The sequence below is a fragment of the Oncorhynchus keta genome, chromosome 1 (assembly GCF_023373465.1).
Source record: "Oncorhynchus keta strain PuntledgeMale-10-30-2019 chromosome 1, Oket_V2, whole genome shotgun sequence".
Taxonomy (NCBI): Eukaryota; Metazoa; Chordata; class Actinopteri; order Salmoniformes; family Salmonidae; genus Oncorhynchus; species Oncorhynchus keta.
In genome coordinates, this window is record NC_068421.1 from 32,559,757 (window position 1) to 32,577,324 (window position 17,568).

Here is a 17,568-nt window from a genome sequence, read left to right on the forward strand (position 1 = left end):
TGTTTCAGCATGACAAGGCGAAGGTCCATACAGAAATGGTTTATGGAGATCAGTGTGGAAGAACTTGACTGGCCTGCACAGAGCCCTGACCTCAACCCCATTGAACACCTTTGGAATCAATTGGAACGGAGACTGCAAGCCAGACCTAATTGCCCATAATCAGCGCCCAACCTCACTAATGTTCTTGTGGCTGAAAGGAAACAAGTCCCTGCAGCAATATTCCAACATCTAGTAGAAAGCCTCCCCAGAACAGTGGAGGCTGTTATATAAGCAAAGGGGAACCAACTCCATAGTAATGCCCATGATTTTGAAATGATATTTTCTACTACTAGGTGTCCACATACCTTTGGCCAAGTAGTTATGTTGTTTTTAACTTTTCGCGCGGCTCGTAGGAAGAGGAAAATCATCACTTCCTCGTACACCCCCCGACCTGTAGATGGCGGTAATGTTGTCTTGCCGTCGCTGTTCCTTCTCTTCTCCGTCACTCGTTTCCACAGCGTCATAACCCTCGCCTATTTCTACAATGTATCTGTTTGAAACCCTAACTCTGAGCTATAATAAAGAACCCGAACCTAAAAAATAAGACCAATAAGCGCTTACATTTTTTTATTACAAGCCATATTTACTTTGTCACAACTTATTTTCTTGGCAGGGATGCGTAGTTGTTACAACTGAACTATAATAAGAACGCTGACGTTAGCTACCTGCTAGCGAGCATTGGGAGCTGGGTCGAGTAAATGCTACCGAGCAAGCTAATGGCACTAACGTTTCAGGGGAATGTCTACTAAATAAATATTCGGACTCGTTAACTCTTCAGGCTATCGATAGCTATATCGTCTTTTATTTTTGTCTTGCCTGCACAGACATCTAGCTATCCGTTTCTGTTCAGACAGAGTTAAATAGGCAGTTTTGGGAAACGAAGTTAGCCAGCCAGGTCACAGAAGTGCAGTGTTGTGGACCGACCCAAAAGAGAGTTCTCTGCCGTCCCCCATCGGTTTCCGAGGATGGTTCTGCTAATGAGTGTCCCCCCACCCACCGAGGGAGTCCGGCATGAACAAGGCGAGACGACGGCGGTGTTGGACGGGAAGGGTCTCGGCACAGGGACTCTCTACGTTGCTGAAACGTATGTGACGCTTTGGTGTGGTGGCTAATTAGCCAGTTGACATTTGTTTGTTAGCATGCTAGCTAATTTCTAAAATCAGGAAGTTTCAAGACTTACATGTTTCCTTAGTGTTTTTTCTTTGAAAATATACACTTAACATGTTTTATTTTTATAAACTTCAACTTGAGCACCTTGAAATTGAATTTTGCATCATGTTAGCTAACTAGTCAATTACTTGACGTGGATCTCAATTATATTTAATTGATTAATCACTTCTCCTTGCCTCACATCCTTCCCCCTTGTCTCCTTCTCAAAGCACATTGGCCGGGAAGATCTGAGGTTCCTCCGTTTTGAGGAGGCAAGGAGGGAGGACAAGATGAATCAAGGAAATACAATGAGTTTCCACTATATAGTCATCAAATTTTATTGGTCACATGCATGTGTTTAGAAGATGTTATTTTGGGTGTAGTGAAATGCTTGTTTCTAGCTCTGACAGTGCAGTAATATCTAACAATTTCACAACATATACCCAATACACACACATCTAAGTAAAATAATGATATGAAGAATGTATAAGTATATGGACGAGTAATGTTAGAGCAGCATAGACTAAGATTGAGTAGAATAGTATAGAGTATATCCATATGAGATGAGTTATGCAAGATATGTAACATTGTTTAAGTGATTAGTGTTCCATTGACGTGGCCAGTGATTTCAAGTCTGTATATAGGCAGCAGCCTCTGTGCTAGTGATGGCCATTTAACAGGCTGATGGCCTTGAGAGAGGCGCTGTTTTTCAGTCTCTCGGTCCCAGCTTTGATGCACCTGTACTGACCTCACCTTCTGGAAGGTAGTGGGGTGAACAGGCAGTGGCTCAGGTGGTTGTTGTCCTTGATAATCTTTTTTTGCCCTTCTTGTGACATTGGGTGCTGTAGGTGTCCTGGAGGGCAGGTAGTTTGCAACCGGTGATGCGTTGGGCAGACCGCACCACCCCCTGGGCAGGTAGTTTGAGGGTTTTAGGTGCCAAGCCAAATTTCTTCAGCCTCCTAAGGTTGAAGAGGTGCTGTTGCGCTTTCTTCACCACACTATCTGTGTGGGTGGACCATTTCAGTTTGTCAGTGATGTGTATGCTGAGGAACTTGAAGCTTTCCACCTCCCCTCCGGTCCTGTTAATGTGGATAGGGGGGGTGCTGTTTCCTGAAGTCCATGATCATCTCCTTTTTGTTGACGCTGAGTGAGAATGTTGCTTTCCTGTGTTTTCCAGGCGGTTGTCGTGGTTTGACGGGTCAGGGATGGGCTTCTCTCTGGAGTACCCCACTATCAGCCTTCACGCCATCTCACGAGACCTCAGCGCCTACCCACAGGAACATCTATACGTCATGGTCAATGCAAAACTCAACGGTGAGAGACAAACCTGTCCATCAGTGTCAATATCAAACCCGCAGTGAAACGCAAACTTGTGATCGAGTAAGAAGATCCTAAAGTGTGTGTCTGTGTGTTCCCCAGATGAGATGCAGGAGAATGCCCATGATGAGGAGGATGAGGAAGATGAGTGTGAAGGGATCACAGAGATCCGCTTCGTCCCTAGCGACAAGGCAGCATGTAAGTGTGAGGGGAGGGGGATGTCTAGTTGTGCAGGGCTAAATTTAAGTCAATGCATCTTTATTAAGCAGGTCACAGATAACATCTTCCACATATAATGTAACCAGAGCTGTACAATAGCCAATAACAAGTTCAAACATCTCTATACACACATGCATTAGGGATGTCTAAAGCTTTTGTCTCTCCAGTTTTTTGACATGCAGCTCTAGTTTGGAATCGCTATGCCAGCTAGGATTTCCCTAATGTATGTATGTATGTGTGTGTGTGTGTGTCCAGTGGAGACTATGTTTTCAGCGATGTGTGAGTGTCAGGCCCTGCACCCAGACCCAGATGACGAAGACTCCAATGGGGATTTTGACGGAGATGAGTACGATGTGGAGGAGGCAGGTGTGTAAACTCACTCATTTATACAAGCATACAGACACACTTTAACATACATTTCATGAACTCACATAGATGGAGTAATCAATAAGATAATATTAACATTGTATCTCCACCTTCTTTCTCCCTTCCAACGGAAAAGAGGCAGGTAAGAAGCCTAACAACTAGGCACTCACCCTACCAGCTGCTGCTACTACTACTACACACACAGGTACACACGCACTCACTGGTGGTATTCTCTCTCTGTCCCCCAGAGCATGGTCAGGGTGATATCCCGTCATTCTGTACATATGAGGAGGGTGTGTCGGGGCTGAGGGCTGAAGGCCAGGCCACTCTACAGAGACTGGAGGGCATGTTAGCTCAGTCTGTCGCAAACACCTTTCACATGGCTGGGGTCCGCACTGATGAGACCAATGGAGAGTTTGACGGTGGGTCACACACACACGTACAAGAATAGGTCACACACATAGTCAAACACAGGATACAAGGGTAGGTCACACACACACTGAAATAGTATAACCCCACAGGCAAAGTTTCATGAACGGGATGTAAATAATACACAGTGGAGGTTCTTGAAACGGACTTTCTCGGCTCTGCTTGTTAGATGTGGTGTGTATTGTAATAACCACAAGATTTATTTAACTAGGCAAGTCCGTTAAGAACAAATTCTTATTTACAATGACGGCCAAACCCGGACGACGCTGGGCCAATTGAGCGCCGCCCTATGGAACTCCCAATCACGGCCAGTTGTGATACAGCCTGGATGGCACTTGAGGACAGAGTGACAATGATCCCGCTTTACATAGTCACTACATAACAGCAAGTACATAACAAAGAGAACATAACATAATACAATAAAAGATGCATGCAAAAACATTGATATAGGTTACAAAAATATTACCAGGCTAGCTACTTGGTCATAGAATATCCTGACTGGCTTGAATGGAACAAGCATCTGTCAGATGAGGGAGCTTAGCCATGGAGTCCTCTAGAAGTTAAAATAAGAGCATTGAAGTCGGCCTGATACTGGCAACTAATAAGCCAGTACAGTTAATCCTTCTCTTGAGCACCGGATGGTTCTCCAGAGAACAGAACCATGGTGCGACTCCACTCCTCCTCCCAGCACTCTAGGTGCTTCTCCCCAGCCACTTTGTGTCTCCTGATGAAGGGCAACCCCAGAGGGTAGACCATTGGGATGCAAGGGGTCCAACCCCCCTCGCCAGGGTCACACACCCCTTCAGTTGACCGTTAACCTTATCTGAGGTGTCCTCAGCAGGGACACGCATCCAGCTCTGCGTGCTGATCACATTCACCAGAGTACCGTATTAGTTTATTTCATGATACATGAACCTCCCCTAGTAGCGCTGTCTAGTCCCAGGAGGCTGTTGCCACTGGAGCTCTTCTCCCCTGATTGCTCAGTTTAACCAGGCGGCCGGCTCTAGGAAAAGTTTTGGTGGTTCCAAACTTCTTAAATGCTGCAGAAATATTTTGGTACCCTTCCCCAGATTTGTGCCTCGGCACAATCCTGTCTCGGCGCTCTACAGATGATTGCTTCGACCTCATGGCTTGGGTTTTGTTCTGACATGCACTGTCAACTGTGGGACCTTATATAGACCGGTCTGTGCCTTTCCAAATCATGTCCAATCAGTTGGAAGTTACCACAGGTGGACTCCCAAGTTGTAGAAACATCTCCATGATGATCAATGGAAACAGGATGCTATTTCAAGTCTCATGGCAAAGGGTCTGAATTCTTATGTAAATAAGTTATTTTTTTAATACATTTGCTAAAATGTCTTAACCTGTTTTTGTATTGTGTGTAGATTGACATAATGTTAGAACAAAAATTGTGCCGGAGTAGACCTTATCGTGAAATGCTTACTAACAAGCCTTTAACCAACAATCCAGTTTTAAGAAAACGAAGAGTTAAAAAATAGTAGCCAGTCCATGACTAGGGTGGCTGGAGTCTGGCAATTTTTATGGCCTTCCTCTGATACAACCTGGTATAAAGGTTGTATCCCTTTTCCTGGGTGGCAGGAAGCTTGTCCCCAGTGATGTACTGGTCCGTATGCACTACCCACTGTAGCGCCATGCGGTCAGAGGCCGAGCAGTTGCAATACCAGGTGCTGATGTAACCAGTCAGGATGCTCTCCGTGGTGCAGCTGTAGGACTTTTTGACGATCTGAGGACCCATGCCAGAACTTTTCAGTCTCCTGAGGGGGAATATGCATTTTTGTACCCTCTTCATGATTGTCTTGGTGTGTTTGGACCATGTTAGCTTGTTGGTGATGTGGACACCAAGGAACTTGAAGCGTTCAACCTGCTCCACTACAGCCCTGTCGATGAGAATGGAGGCGTGCTCGGCCCTCCTTTTCCTGTAGTCCACAATCATCTCCTTTGTCTTGATCAAGTTAAGGGAGAGGTTGTCCTGGCACTACAGTTCCAGGTCTCTGACCTCCTCCCTATAGGCTGTCTCATCGTTGTCTGTGATCAGGCCTATCGCGTTGTGTTGTCGGCAAACTTAATAATGGTGTTGGAATCGTGCTTGGCCATGCAGTCATGGAGGGGACAAAGCACGCACCCCTGAGAGGCCCCTGTGTTGAGGATCATCATGGCAGATATATTGTTGCCTATCCTTACCACTGGGAGCGGCCTATCATGAAGTCCAGGATCCAGTTGCAGAGGGAGGTGTTTAGTCCCAGGGTCCTTAGCTTAATGATGACCTTTGAGGGCACTATGGTGCTGAATGCTGAGCTGTAGTCAATGAACAGCATTCTCACATGGACCTTTTGTCCATGTGGGAAAGGGCAGTGTTGAGTGTAATAGAGATTGCGTCATCTGTTGGGGCTGTATGCAAATTGGAGTGGATTTAGGGTTTCTGGGATAATGGTGTTGTGAGCCATTACCAGCCTTTCAAAGTACTTCATGGCTACTGATGTGAGTGCTACGCTTCTGTAGTCATTTAGGCAGGTTACATTTGTGCTCTTGGGCACAGGGACTGTGGTGGTCTGCTTGAAACATGTTGGTATTACAGACTTGACAGGGACAGGTTGAAAATGTCAGTGAAGACACTTGCCAGCTGGTCAGCGCATGCTCGGAGTACACGTTCTGGTAATCTGTCTGGCCCTGCGGCCTTGTGAATGTTGACCTGTTTAAATGTCTTACTCACATCGGCTACGGCGAGCGTGATCACACAGTAGTCCAGACCAACTGGTGCTGTCATGCATGCTTCAGTGTTGCTTGTTTCAAAGTCCTTTAGCTCGTCTGGTAGGCTTGTATCACTGGGCAGCTCGCGGTTGAGCTTCCCTTTGTAGTCCGTAATAGTTTGCAAGCCTTGCCACATCCGAACAGTGCCCGGAGCCGGTCTTGTAGGATTCAATCTTAGTCCTGTATTTACGCTTTGCCTGTTTGATTGTTCGTCTGAGGGTGTAGCGGGATTTAAAAAGCATCAGGGTTAGATTCGCTTTCCTTGAAAGCGGCAGCTCTATCGTTTAGCTCAGTGCAGATGTTGCCTGTAATCCATGGCTTCTGGTTGGGGTATGTAGGGACGGTCACTGTGGGTTTTTTGCTTATGAATGGGAATCAGAAGAATATAATTATGTTAAGATTTGCCAAATGGAGGGCGAGGGAGAGCTTTGTACGCGTCTCTGTGTGGAGTAAAGATGGTCTAGAGGTTTAAAAAATATATATACACTGCTCAAAAAAATAAAGGGAACTAAAATAACACATCCTAGATCTGAATTAATGAAATATTCTTATTAAATACTTTTTTCGTTACATAGTTTAATGTGCTGACAACAAAACCACACAAAAATTACCAATGGAAATCAAATTTATCAACCCATGGAGGTCTGGATTTGGAGTCACACTCAAAATTAAAGTGGAAAACCACACTACAGGCTGATCCAACTTTGATGTAATGTCCTTAAAACAAGTCAAAATGAGGCTCAGTAGTGTGTGTGGCCTCCACGTGCCTGTATGACCTCCCTACAACGCCTTGGCATGCTCCTGATGAGGTGGCCAACTCCTGGACAGTCTGTGGTGCAACGTGGCGTTGGTGGATGGAGTGAGACATGATGTCCCAGATGTGCTCAATTGGATTCAGGTCTGGGGAACGGGCAGGTCAGTCCATAGCATCAATGCCTTCCTTTTGCAGGAACTGCTGACACACTCCAGCCACATGAGGTCTTGCATTAGGAGGAACCCAGGGCCAACCGCAGTAGCATATGGTCTCACAAGGCTGTAAGCACAACCCCCACCTGTGGAAGTCGGGCCCTCATACCACCCTCATGGAGTATGTTTTTGACCGTTTGAGCAGACACATGCACATTTGTGGCCTGCTGGAGGTCATTTTGCAGGGCTCTGGCAGTGCTCCTCCTTGCACAAAGGCGGAGGTAGCGGTCCTGCTGCTGGGTTGTTGCCCTCCTACGGACTCCTCCACGTCTCCTGATGTACTGGCCTGTCTCCTGGTAGCGCCTCCATGCTCTGGACACTACGCTGACAGACACAGCAAACCTTCTTGACACAGCTTGCATTGATGTGTCATCCTGGATGAGCTGCACTACCTGAGCCACTTGTGTGGGTTGTAGACTCTGTCTCATGCTACCACTAGAGTGAAAGCACCGCCAGCATTCAAAAGTGACCAAAACATCAGCCAGGAAGCATAGGAACTGAGAAGTGGTCTGTGGTCACCACCTGCAGAACCACTCCTTTATTGGGGGTGTCTTGCTAATTGCCTATAATTTCCACCTGTTGTCTATTCCATTTGCACAACAGCATGTGAAATGTATTGTCAATCAGTGTTGCTTCCTAAGTGGACAGTTTGATTTCACAGAAGTGTGATTGACTTGGCGTTACATTGTGTTGTTTAAGTGTTCCCTTTAAGTGTTCCCTTTATTTTGTGTATGTGTGTGTGTGTGTATATATTTGTGTGTGTATATAATATATGTGTGTATATGTTTTTTATTCTCTACTTGTTGCACATGTAACATGCTGGTAGAAATGAGGTAAAACAGATTTAAGTTTGCCAGCATTAAAGTCCCTGACCACTAGGAGTGCCGCCTCTGTATGAGCATTTTTTTGTTTGCTTATGGCAATATAGCTCGTTGGGTGCGGTCTTAGTTCCAGCATCGGTTTGTAGTGGTAACTCTACAGCTATGATAAATATAGATCAACTCTCTTGGTAAATAGTGTGGTCTACAGCTTATCATGATACAAAACCTCAAGACTTCCTTAATATTTAATTTCGCACACCAGCTGTTATTGACAGTATATACAGACCGCACCCCTTGTCTTAATGGACCCAGCTGTTCGGTCTTGCCGATGCACAGACAAACCAGCCAACTGTATGTTATCCATGTTGTCGTTCAGCCACGACTCTGTGAAACATAAGATATTACAGTTTTTTATGTCCCGTTGGTAGGATAGTCTTGAACGGAGCTCATCCAGTTTATTCTCCAATGATTGCACGTTGGCCAGTAGGACGGATGGTAGAGGCGGGTTACCCACTCGCCGACTAATTATCACAAGAGACATGGACCTGTGTACCCTGTACTGGCGTCTTCTCTTCTTTGAGCCTGGTCGAGTATCTGGAGTAAATTCTTTGCGTCCGACTCATTAAAGAAAAAATCTTTGTCCAGTTCAAGGTGCGTAATTGCTGATCTGATATCCAGAAGCTATTTTCAGTCATAAGAGGTGGCAGAAACATATGTACAAAATAAGTTACAAACAATGCAAAAAACATTCAAAATAGCACAATTGGTTAGGAGCCCGTAAAACGGCTACCATCTCCTCTGGCGCTAAAGCTGTAACGTAACAAAATGTAGAAAAAGTCATGAATGCGCTGTAACTTAACGTAGTAAGTAAATATAACTCAGTATAGTAAATCAATCTGGCCAGGTTTGTTTGACACACACTGCTGGAATTTCCAGTATGAATGTTTTTTTCCTGTGTGACTTTGTCACATGTACTTAGTCTTCCAAGGCATTCAGAGCCCCTATCTTTAAAAAAAAAAAAAAAAAAACACTTTCACTTTCTTTTTCTCACTCTGACCAGCGGGTATATAGTTCAGAGCATAGCCCACACCCGTTATGAACACATGAGAATAAAGAAAGCTGCAAGTGTTTCATGATAATCAGTATATTGGCTGTTCTAGTCATTCTATTTCTATGTCTGTCTTTGCAGATGGGGTGGAGGTGGATGCAGGGTCGACGGTGGCTGGACAGTTTGAAGATGCAGACATAGACCACTAGTAATCCACATCCTGCTTTAAATCCACATCCCCTGTCAACTTTATGGACCTGCTTTACCATACTGTAGCCAAGTGTCTCACTGTCTTTTTTTTGCTCCCTCTTCTTCTTTCAGGTGGATCTCAGCCAGTCAAAGCACTTGTGGTACATTGTGGGATAGGAGAATACAACCTCTCCACTTCCTGTCCCCAAGGCATCATTTTCCACACACATATATATTCATCTCGTGTTTTGTACCTGAAGACCAGTTGTACTGAGTTTTCCCCAACAGGGAGCAGTGTTGTCTTTGTATGAAATCTCTTCAATAAATAAATAGTTTTTGTATGAATAACAGTGTGTTTGTGTTATGTGCACATTCCAGAGGAGTAACATAGGAGCTACGCTGAGGTGTCAGCAAATGTTTTAATATTGAAGTCTGTTTTATTATGCTGAACAAAAATATAAACGCAACATGCAAAGTGTTGGTCCATGTTTCAGGAGCTGAAATAAAATATCCCAGAAATGTTCCATATGCACAAATTTGTTAACATCCCTGTTAGTGATCGTTTGTCAAGATAACCCATCTACCTGACAGGTGTGGCATATCAAGAAGCTGATTAAACAGCATGATCATTACACAGATGCACCTTGTGATGGGGACAAAGGCCACTCTAAAATGTGATGTTTTGTCACACAACACCATGCTGCAGATGTCTAAAGCTGAGGGAGTATGCAATTTGAGTGCTGACTGCAGGAACGTCCACCAGTGATTTTTGTGTTCATTTCTCTATCAATTTGGCAGTATGTCCAACCGGCCTCAACTGCAGACCACATGTAACCACACCAGCCCAAGACCTTCGCCTGTGGGATTGACTGGGGGGGGGGGCTATGCCCACCCATGGCTGCGCCCTTGCCCAGTTGTGAAATTCATAGATTAGTGCCTAATAAATGCATTTGAATTTACTGATTTCCTTATATGAACTGTAACTCAGCAAATTATTTTAAATTGTCGCATGTTGTTTTTGTTCATTATAGATAGGAGAGTGTGCTGAAATTGCTTTGGGCCGGATTCCAAACGGGAGGCTGTAAATGAGCACCAGAGACAGTAGCCTAGACCGCTAGACCAGTGGTTCCCAAACTGTGGGGCGAGGGGTCTCAGTCTGGCTTTAAACTTACTCTTGAAATGTATAATATAATGCACAAGGAGCAATTTCAAAAATGGTTAGTGTATCAGTTCAGGGGCTGCATATGTGTGGGAGAAGTTAGGACGATTCTATGGGCCTGTGACTGACAGGGGCCCTAAACAAGTATTATAACATTAGGTACATTTTTTTTCAACATTAAATTATTAACCTATCATCATTAATATATTTTTTATTTACAATGTACTAATAAAACTAACGGTTTCTTTTCTTGTTTTTGGTAAAAAAGTTAAAATCCATAGAGCCTCTGCCCCCAAACCAGGCGCGAACGGTACTTGCTAGCAGTGAATTGCGAGTGAGGAGTGCCAGTGGAGCATAATGTTTCAGCTTCCTAAAGAAAAATCTGGTTTCCATAACTGAAAAAGAATGGAGAGAGAAAAGGAAGGGCGACAGTATGCCACCGAATTGTTCACAAAGGAAGGTGGGTGTAGTCCGTGAGTGGTGGAAATTAACCTGGTAGCGTAGTGTGTAGTGAAATAGGCTACTTTTGATCCCCTAACATTAGTGAGTTAATATCTTCACAGAAAATTCTGAGTGTTTACATTTTGAGCCTCTCTTTCAGCTGAGATTTAATCAATGCAGGCAAACTTTTAGCAAGCTATTCATACTAAATCAGTTCTCCCTGCCCCTGCCTGGTGCCAGGCCCAACAGATGCAGCTTCAGGCTCAGTAGCCCTGTCACCCCATCCCCATACCCTTGAACCGGCCCTGTCTCCTCATCCCCATACCCCTGAACCAGCCCTACTCCCAACTGAAGGAGGTGAGCAGCATTGTGTTGAATGACATGTCAGTTAGCATAATCACAGGAATGTGATTCTCCAGTCAGGAAACATCTCACTTGACACAGAGGCAGCCAATATCAGAGCCTTAAAGGAAGAGATGCGGGCTCTTAGAGATGAATGGGAGTCTCTCCTGTCTGAGGCAACACTGATTGCTACGCAAATGGATGTTGCACCTCAATTGAGCAAGGAACACAGCTGCCAGAGGAGATTCCAGGATGAGACTCTCAAGAGGAGACGACTCAGGACAGTGCAGCAGTTTTGGAACACTGTTTTTTACTACTATGGACAACATAAGTGACTTGGACACTTGGTTCCACACTACTGCAGAAATTGTAGAATCATTTTGTGCTGTTCTGAAAGTTGGACAGATTCGTGAGGATAAAGTCCCTTCAGTGTGCCAACCACTGATCATGAAGTATTCCAGAGATCTTACACCTGAGTTTCAACATGAAGTAAGACACCTGAACACTGTATATGCTGCCACTTTCCCCCCTAACTTGTCCCCTCTTGGTCTCCCGAATGCAATTTGTAAGATGCAGCTGCAAAGCATTTTTGGAGAAGTGTGCATTGCTTTACGTATATTTTGCACACTGCCTATTACTATTGCTGGTGGCGAGAGAGCTTTCAGTAAGCTAAAAACGATTTGAGGTCCACTATGTCCCAGGACAGGCTTTGCAGTCTTGCCACTCTGTCCATTGAAAGTCAATTAGCTAGAAAGCTGGATATCAAAGACTTGATCAGTGACTTTGCCAGCAAAAAGGCTCGGTGCTGGGCTCTTGGTGAGTAACGCTGAGCAAGGTCCAGTGATAACTCTTAAATGGCATGGCTATGGATATTGGATCACTACACACATGATGCCCACAGGCTGAGAACAGACTGAAAAGAGTTCAAAAATATGCTTCTGATTTTATTATTTTGTTTGTTATATCATTCTATAGGTGATAATGTTAATTTATTTTAATTGAAGGGGTTAATGTATATTTAAGTTATATTTATTTTAAGTTATTCATTAATGTTAAGAGAATTCTCCATTCAAGAATTTTACCATTAAAATTACATGTTGACTGTAAAAGATGATGGCCTTTGCACATTTCTTATAGAGGGTATCAGTCTTGCATCAAATAGTGAATTCCACTGTATGCAGAATGTTGCATGCATGTCTGCACAGTGTTATATTTTCACAGCTCACTGTCAATAAATATTGGACTACAAGAGAGTTGCAAGCCTGCAAAGCTAGAGTTATTTAAAGCTTTGAATGGGTCGATTGGGTTCTGGAGGTGTGTGGCTACAGCAATTGCGCAGGGTTGGTATGGCCTGTGGTGGTGTGGCCCAATGTGATATCTTTTCATGGGGCCCAAAATCCCTGACGGCACCTCTGCATCAGTTCCTTTTTTAAATTTAGATTTTTTTTAGCCCATAGATATTGTTGTAATTGTTGTGAAAAGTTTGGGACCACTGCACTAGACCACCCGTGGCCACAGAAACCAGCAGAGCGAGAGCCAATTAAAACTATTGGCCTTGGGAACAAGCTGTGTCAATCATAGAAATAGAGCCAGAGCGTCATTTTACGCTGAGCAGCGCAAGCCTCTCACAGAGCGTTTACGTCCATGTTTCATTTAAATAAATAGGAGCAACTCTTGATCTGCAAAAGTTATGTGTCTGGTGGAGCAGGCCACCGGAGCTACACTCACTCACAGCTTAAGGATTGGAAAAGCAACTCAACTCTGACCATTTTAACTGTTAATTTCACCAACTTAAATCATCAAAACTATTGTCAGAGCACCTTTTTTTATCATTCACCTATGTCTGACCCAGTTTGCATACATTTAAATGACATTTTTGTCATTTAGCAGACTCTTATCCAGAGTGACTTATAGTGCATTAATTCTAAGATGGCTAGGTGAGACAACCACATATCACAGTAATAGCAAGCATGTTTTTCCTCAAAGTAGCTTTCAGTCAAGTCACAGCTAGTAAGGGGGAAAAGTAAAGTGTGAGTGTTAGTTCACAAAAAGCTTGTGTGTGTGTGTGTGGGGGGTGGATACTGTGGACTGATTTAAGATACTCTTTGAAGAGGTAGGTTTTCAGATGTTTTTGTAGATGGGCAGCTGGTTCCACCATTGGGGTGCCAGGACAGAGGAGAGCTGGGACTGGGCTGAGCGGGAGCTTCCCTCCCCTAGGTGTGGGGGAAGGTCAAGAGACCAGAGGTGGCAGAACAGAGTGCTCGGGTTGGGGTGTAGGATTTGTGCATAGCCTGAAGGTAGATTGGAGGGGCAGTTCCTCTTGCTATTCCGTAGGCAAGTACCATGGTCTTGTAGTAGATGTGAGCTTTGACTGGAAGCCAGTGGAGTGTGTGGACTGCGGAGGAACGGGGTGACTTGGAAAGGTTGACAATACTCCTCAAGTTGACCATAGGCATATCTATTGAAGAACTGTACATAAAATACTATCTCAAATAGTTTTAAATATGCTACTAACACTACTAACTACAGAAATCTTTTTTTTTTTACATCAATCCAGAGGAAGACCGCTCATAAAAATGTCTGGATTAGAGTAAATGAAATGGTATCATTACGTTCCAGACCAATTGTTAAGTGCCACCAGCCACCACTGCACAAATCATACTAGATTAAAAAACATCTCAATATATAGTCTTTTTTTTAATGTGCTTAGTTTTAAAGAGGTCACTATGCATCAGGGTCTTCGGTTCGTAGGGATTGATGGTGGGTCCAGGGCCGTAGACACCAAACAGAAGAAAACTAACCGAAAAGGGGAGAAACTACCTGAACTTGTCTAAAAAAAAACTTGTTTTTGTAGTTAAATGTATTCAGTTACAAAACGGTTTTGCTACATGTGCACTAATGAAAATGACCCAGGGTCATTTCCTCTTGTTAGCCAGAAGGTGGCGGTAGGGAGCAGCTCTACCAGACAACATCTGATCAAACAACAGGACCGAACACATCATACCTGCAGAGTGGGGGGGGGTAGAAAAGAGGAGGGAAGAAGAGAGTGGGAGTAATGTCAGAAAAACAGAAAAGAAAGTGGACCCCATAGTTCACCTGTGTGTGTGTGTGTGTGTGTGTGTGTGTGTGTGTGTGTGTGTGTGTGTGTGTGTGTGTGTGTGTGTGTGTGTGTGTGTGTGTGTACCTAACAGAGGAGCCAGCCAGTAGACCAGGCAGTAATCCATAAAGGAGTGCCCACTGCAGGAGAACTGGGTGGAGAGGGCCAATGCAGGGTTAAACACAGCCCCCGTCATACTGCCACCTGCAACACAAACACACTAAGGCTTAAACACTGCTCCTATCACTGACACCTGGAACACTAACACACACACACAGGGTTAAACACAGCCCCCGTCATCTTGCCACCTGCAACACAAACACACTAAGGCTTAAACACTGCTCCTATCACTGACACCTGGAACACTAACACACACACACAGGGTTAAACACTGCTCCTATCACTGACACCTGCAACACTAACACACACACACAGGGTTAAACACTGCTCCTATCACTGACACCTGGAACACTAACACACACACACAGGGTTAAACACTGCTCCTATCACTGACACCTGGAACACTAACACACACACACAGGGTTAAACACTGCTCCTATCACTGACACCTGGAACACTAACACACACACACAGGCTTAAACACTGCTCCTATCACTGACACCTGGAACACTAACACACACACACAGGGTTAAACACTGCTCCTATCACTGACACCTGCAACACTAACACACACACACAGGGTTAAACACTGCTCCTATCACTGACACCTGGAACACTAACACACACACACAGGGTTAAACACTGCTCCTATCACTGACACCTGCAACACTAACACACACACACAGGGTTAAACACTGCTCCTATCACTGACACCTGCAACACTAACACACACACACAGGGTTAAACACTGCTCCTATCACTGACACCTGGAACACTAACACACACACACAGGGTTAAACACTGCTCCTATCACTGACACCTGGAACACTAACACACACACACAGGGTTAAACACTGCTCCTATCACTGACACCTGGAACACTAACACACACACACACAGGGTTAAACACTGCTCCTATCACTGACACCTGGAACACTAACACACACACACAGGGTTAAACACAGCCCCCGTCATCTTGCCACCTGCAACACTAACACACACACACAGGGTTAAACACTGCTCCTATCACTGACACCTGGAACAATAACACACACACACAGGCTTAAACACTGCTCCTATCACTGACACCTGGAACAATAACACACACACACAGGCTTAAACACTGCTCCTATCACTGACACCTGCAACAATAACACACACACACAGGCTTAAACACTGCTCCTATCACTGACACCTGCAACAATAACACACACACACACAGGGTTAAACACTGCTCCTATCACTGACACCTGCAACACTAACACACACACACAGGGTTAAACACTGCTCCTATCACTGACACCTGGAACAATAACACACACACACAGGGTTAAACACTGCTCCTATCACTGACACCTGCAACACTAACACACACACACAGGGTTAAACACTGCTCCTATCACTGACACCTGGAACACTAACACACACACACAGGGTTAAACACTGCTCCTATCACTGACACCTGGAACACTAACACACACACACAGGGTTAAACACTGCTCCTATCACTGACACCTGGAACAATAACACACACACACAGGGTTAAACACGGTAACCCACCTGCATAGGTCAAGGTAGCGGTGAGTGCTGCTATGGCATGTACCCGGTACCTCTGGTCCATCGTGTGTGTGTGTGTGAAGGCGGTTTGCATGGCAAAGGCCCCTGCCAGCTCCACAGCTGCAGCGGTGACCAGAGGGCCGGGGAGCACCAGGCTGGTGTGTGTGTCTGTGTGGATGGGGCTAATGCATTGGAAGCCCTGGAGTGTGTGTCTCAGGTGCAGGTCAGAGAGCCCGACGGCCCACAGCCCCTGTAGCATGGTACGAGCCACGCTTGCTGCCATGAACTGGCACACCATCCTCAGCACGCCGCTCCTGAATACAATAGAGTAGAATAGAATATGTATCCATATAATACATATCCATTATAGAAAGACGGCAATAGAATGTCATTATGCATAGAATAGAATATGTACCCATAGAATTTAACAGAATATACACTACCGTTCAGCTGACACAACGTGCCATTGGAACACAGGAGTGATGGTTGCTGATAATGGGCCTCTGTTTCCTATTTAGATATTCCATTAAAAATCTGCCGTTTCCAGCTACAATAGTCATTTACAACATTAACAATGTCTACACTGTATTTCTGATCAAATTTGAAGTTATTTTAATGGACAGAAAAAATAAAAAAATTCAAAAACAAGGACATTTTTAAGTGACACCAAACTTTTGAACGGTAGTGTACATTTTACTTTGAATATAATAGATTTTTTCATCCAATACTATCTATTATAAAGAATATACTAAAATAGGTATCCATTACATATAATTAACAATAGAATAGATCATGTATCCATTACATAGAGACAACAATATAATAGATCATGTGTCCATTACATAGAATCAACAATAGAGTAGATAATGTATCCATTACATGGAGACAATTATAGAATAGATAATGTATCCATTAGATAGAGACAACAATAGAATACAGTAGAATAGAATAGAACCTGGCAGTGAGGCGTCCCCGGTAGGTGTATTCCAGCGTGCTACAGGGGTTCCCCAGGGCTCCATGGAAGGTGAGGCCATGGACCACAGATGCCAGATATGTGAGGCTGAGACAGAACTGAGGCTGCAGCCGGCCCACCTCCCCCAATAGACGCAGCTCTAGGTTGCAGATACACAGCTGCAGCGTAGAGACCAGCTCCACTGCGTAAACAGCAGACAGACACAGCCCTCTGGGAGCTAGTAGCTTGGTTAAGATTCTCCTGCTCAGCTCACACAGCAGCACAAAGACCGCTAGCAGACACAGAGACACCACAACGCCTGACATCTCTATCTGCAGATATCTGCCTCTCTTCTCAGTCTCGGTCTCTCCGCCTCTCTCTTTATGTGTCTTCTCGTGTGCTCCTCTGGATCTGTTTTCTTACGGCAGCAGCAGGCTACCGTGTGCGCGCGTGTGTGTGTGATCAGAGATGCGCTCTGCTGTAGATGATGATGAGTTTGAGCTCATTTGGTGCGCAAGTGGCTACCTCCCTCCCTCCTCTTTCGTTTCTCTGGCTCCCTGCTCTCCTCTATGTCTCTCTCTACATTGC

At 44.7% G+C, this 17,568-nt stretch overlaps 2 protein-coding genes across 2 annotated transcripts; one reads left to right on the forward strand and one right to left on the reverse strand.

Moving 5' to 3' along the window:
• The first annotated feature begins 476 nt into the window (after positions 1–476).
• On the forward strand, positions 477–9,335 carry LOC118376108 (methylosome subunit pICln-like). Its single transcript, XM_035762823.2, has 7 exons — positions 477–1,123; positions 2,366–2,502; positions 2,608–2,703; positions 2,980–3,090; positions 3,227–3,232; positions 3,339–3,512; positions 9,265–9,335. Exons 1-7 carry the CDS (start codon positions 1,005–1,007, stop codon positions 9,330–9,332), a joined length of 711 nt encoding a protein of 236 aa, XP_035618716.1. The 5' UTR covers positions 477–1,004; the 3' UTR covers positions 9,333–9,335.
• Positions 9,336–13,938: 4,603 nt separating this feature from the next.
• LOC118376199 (aquaporin-11-like) lies at positions 13,939–17,525 on the reverse strand. Its single transcript, XM_035762917.2, has 4 exons — positions 16,984–17,525; positions 16,032–16,342; positions 14,439–14,555; positions 13,939–14,258 (listed from the first exon to the last, which is right to left on the reverse strand). Exons 1-4 carry the CDS (start codon positions 17,304–17,306, stop codon positions 14,170–14,172), a joined length of 840 nt encoding a protein of 279 aa, XP_035618810.2. The 5' UTR covers positions 17,307–17,525; the 3' UTR covers positions 13,939–14,169.
• Between the last annotated feature and the right edge of the window lie 43 nt (positions 17,526–17,568).

What these genes read in the sequence shown, in the direction of transcription:
- LOC118376108 (XM_035762823.2), top strand. Translation starts at nt 1,005, where the DNA reads ATGGTTCTGCTAATGAGTGTCCCCCCACCCACCGAGGGAGTCCGGCAT. An exon ending in GGTCAATGCAAAACTCAACG is followed by an intron (nt 2,503 to 2,607) that starts GTGAGAGACAAA and finishes TGTGTTCCCCAG; the next exon opens with ATGAGATGCAGGAGAATGCC. An exon ending in GACCAATGGAGAGTTTGACG is followed by an intron (nt 3,513 to 9,264) that starts GTGGGTCACACA and finishes CTGTCTTTGCAG; the next exon opens with ATGGGGTGGAGGTGGATGCA.
- LOC118376199 (XM_035762917.2), bottom strand. Translation starts at nt 17,306, where the DNA reads ATGTCAGGCGTTGTGGTGTCTCTGTGTCTGCTAGCGGTCTTTGTGCTG. An exon ending in CGGGGACGCCTCACTGCCAG is followed by an intron (nt 16,343 to 16,983) that starts GTTCTATTCTAT and finishes TATTGTATTCAG; the next exon opens with GAGCGGCGTGCTGAGGATGG. An exon ending in CTGGCTGGCTCCTCTGTTAG is followed by an intron (nt 14,259 to 14,438) that starts GTACACACACAC and finishes CCCACTCTGCAG; the next exon opens with GTATGATGTGTTCGGTCCTG.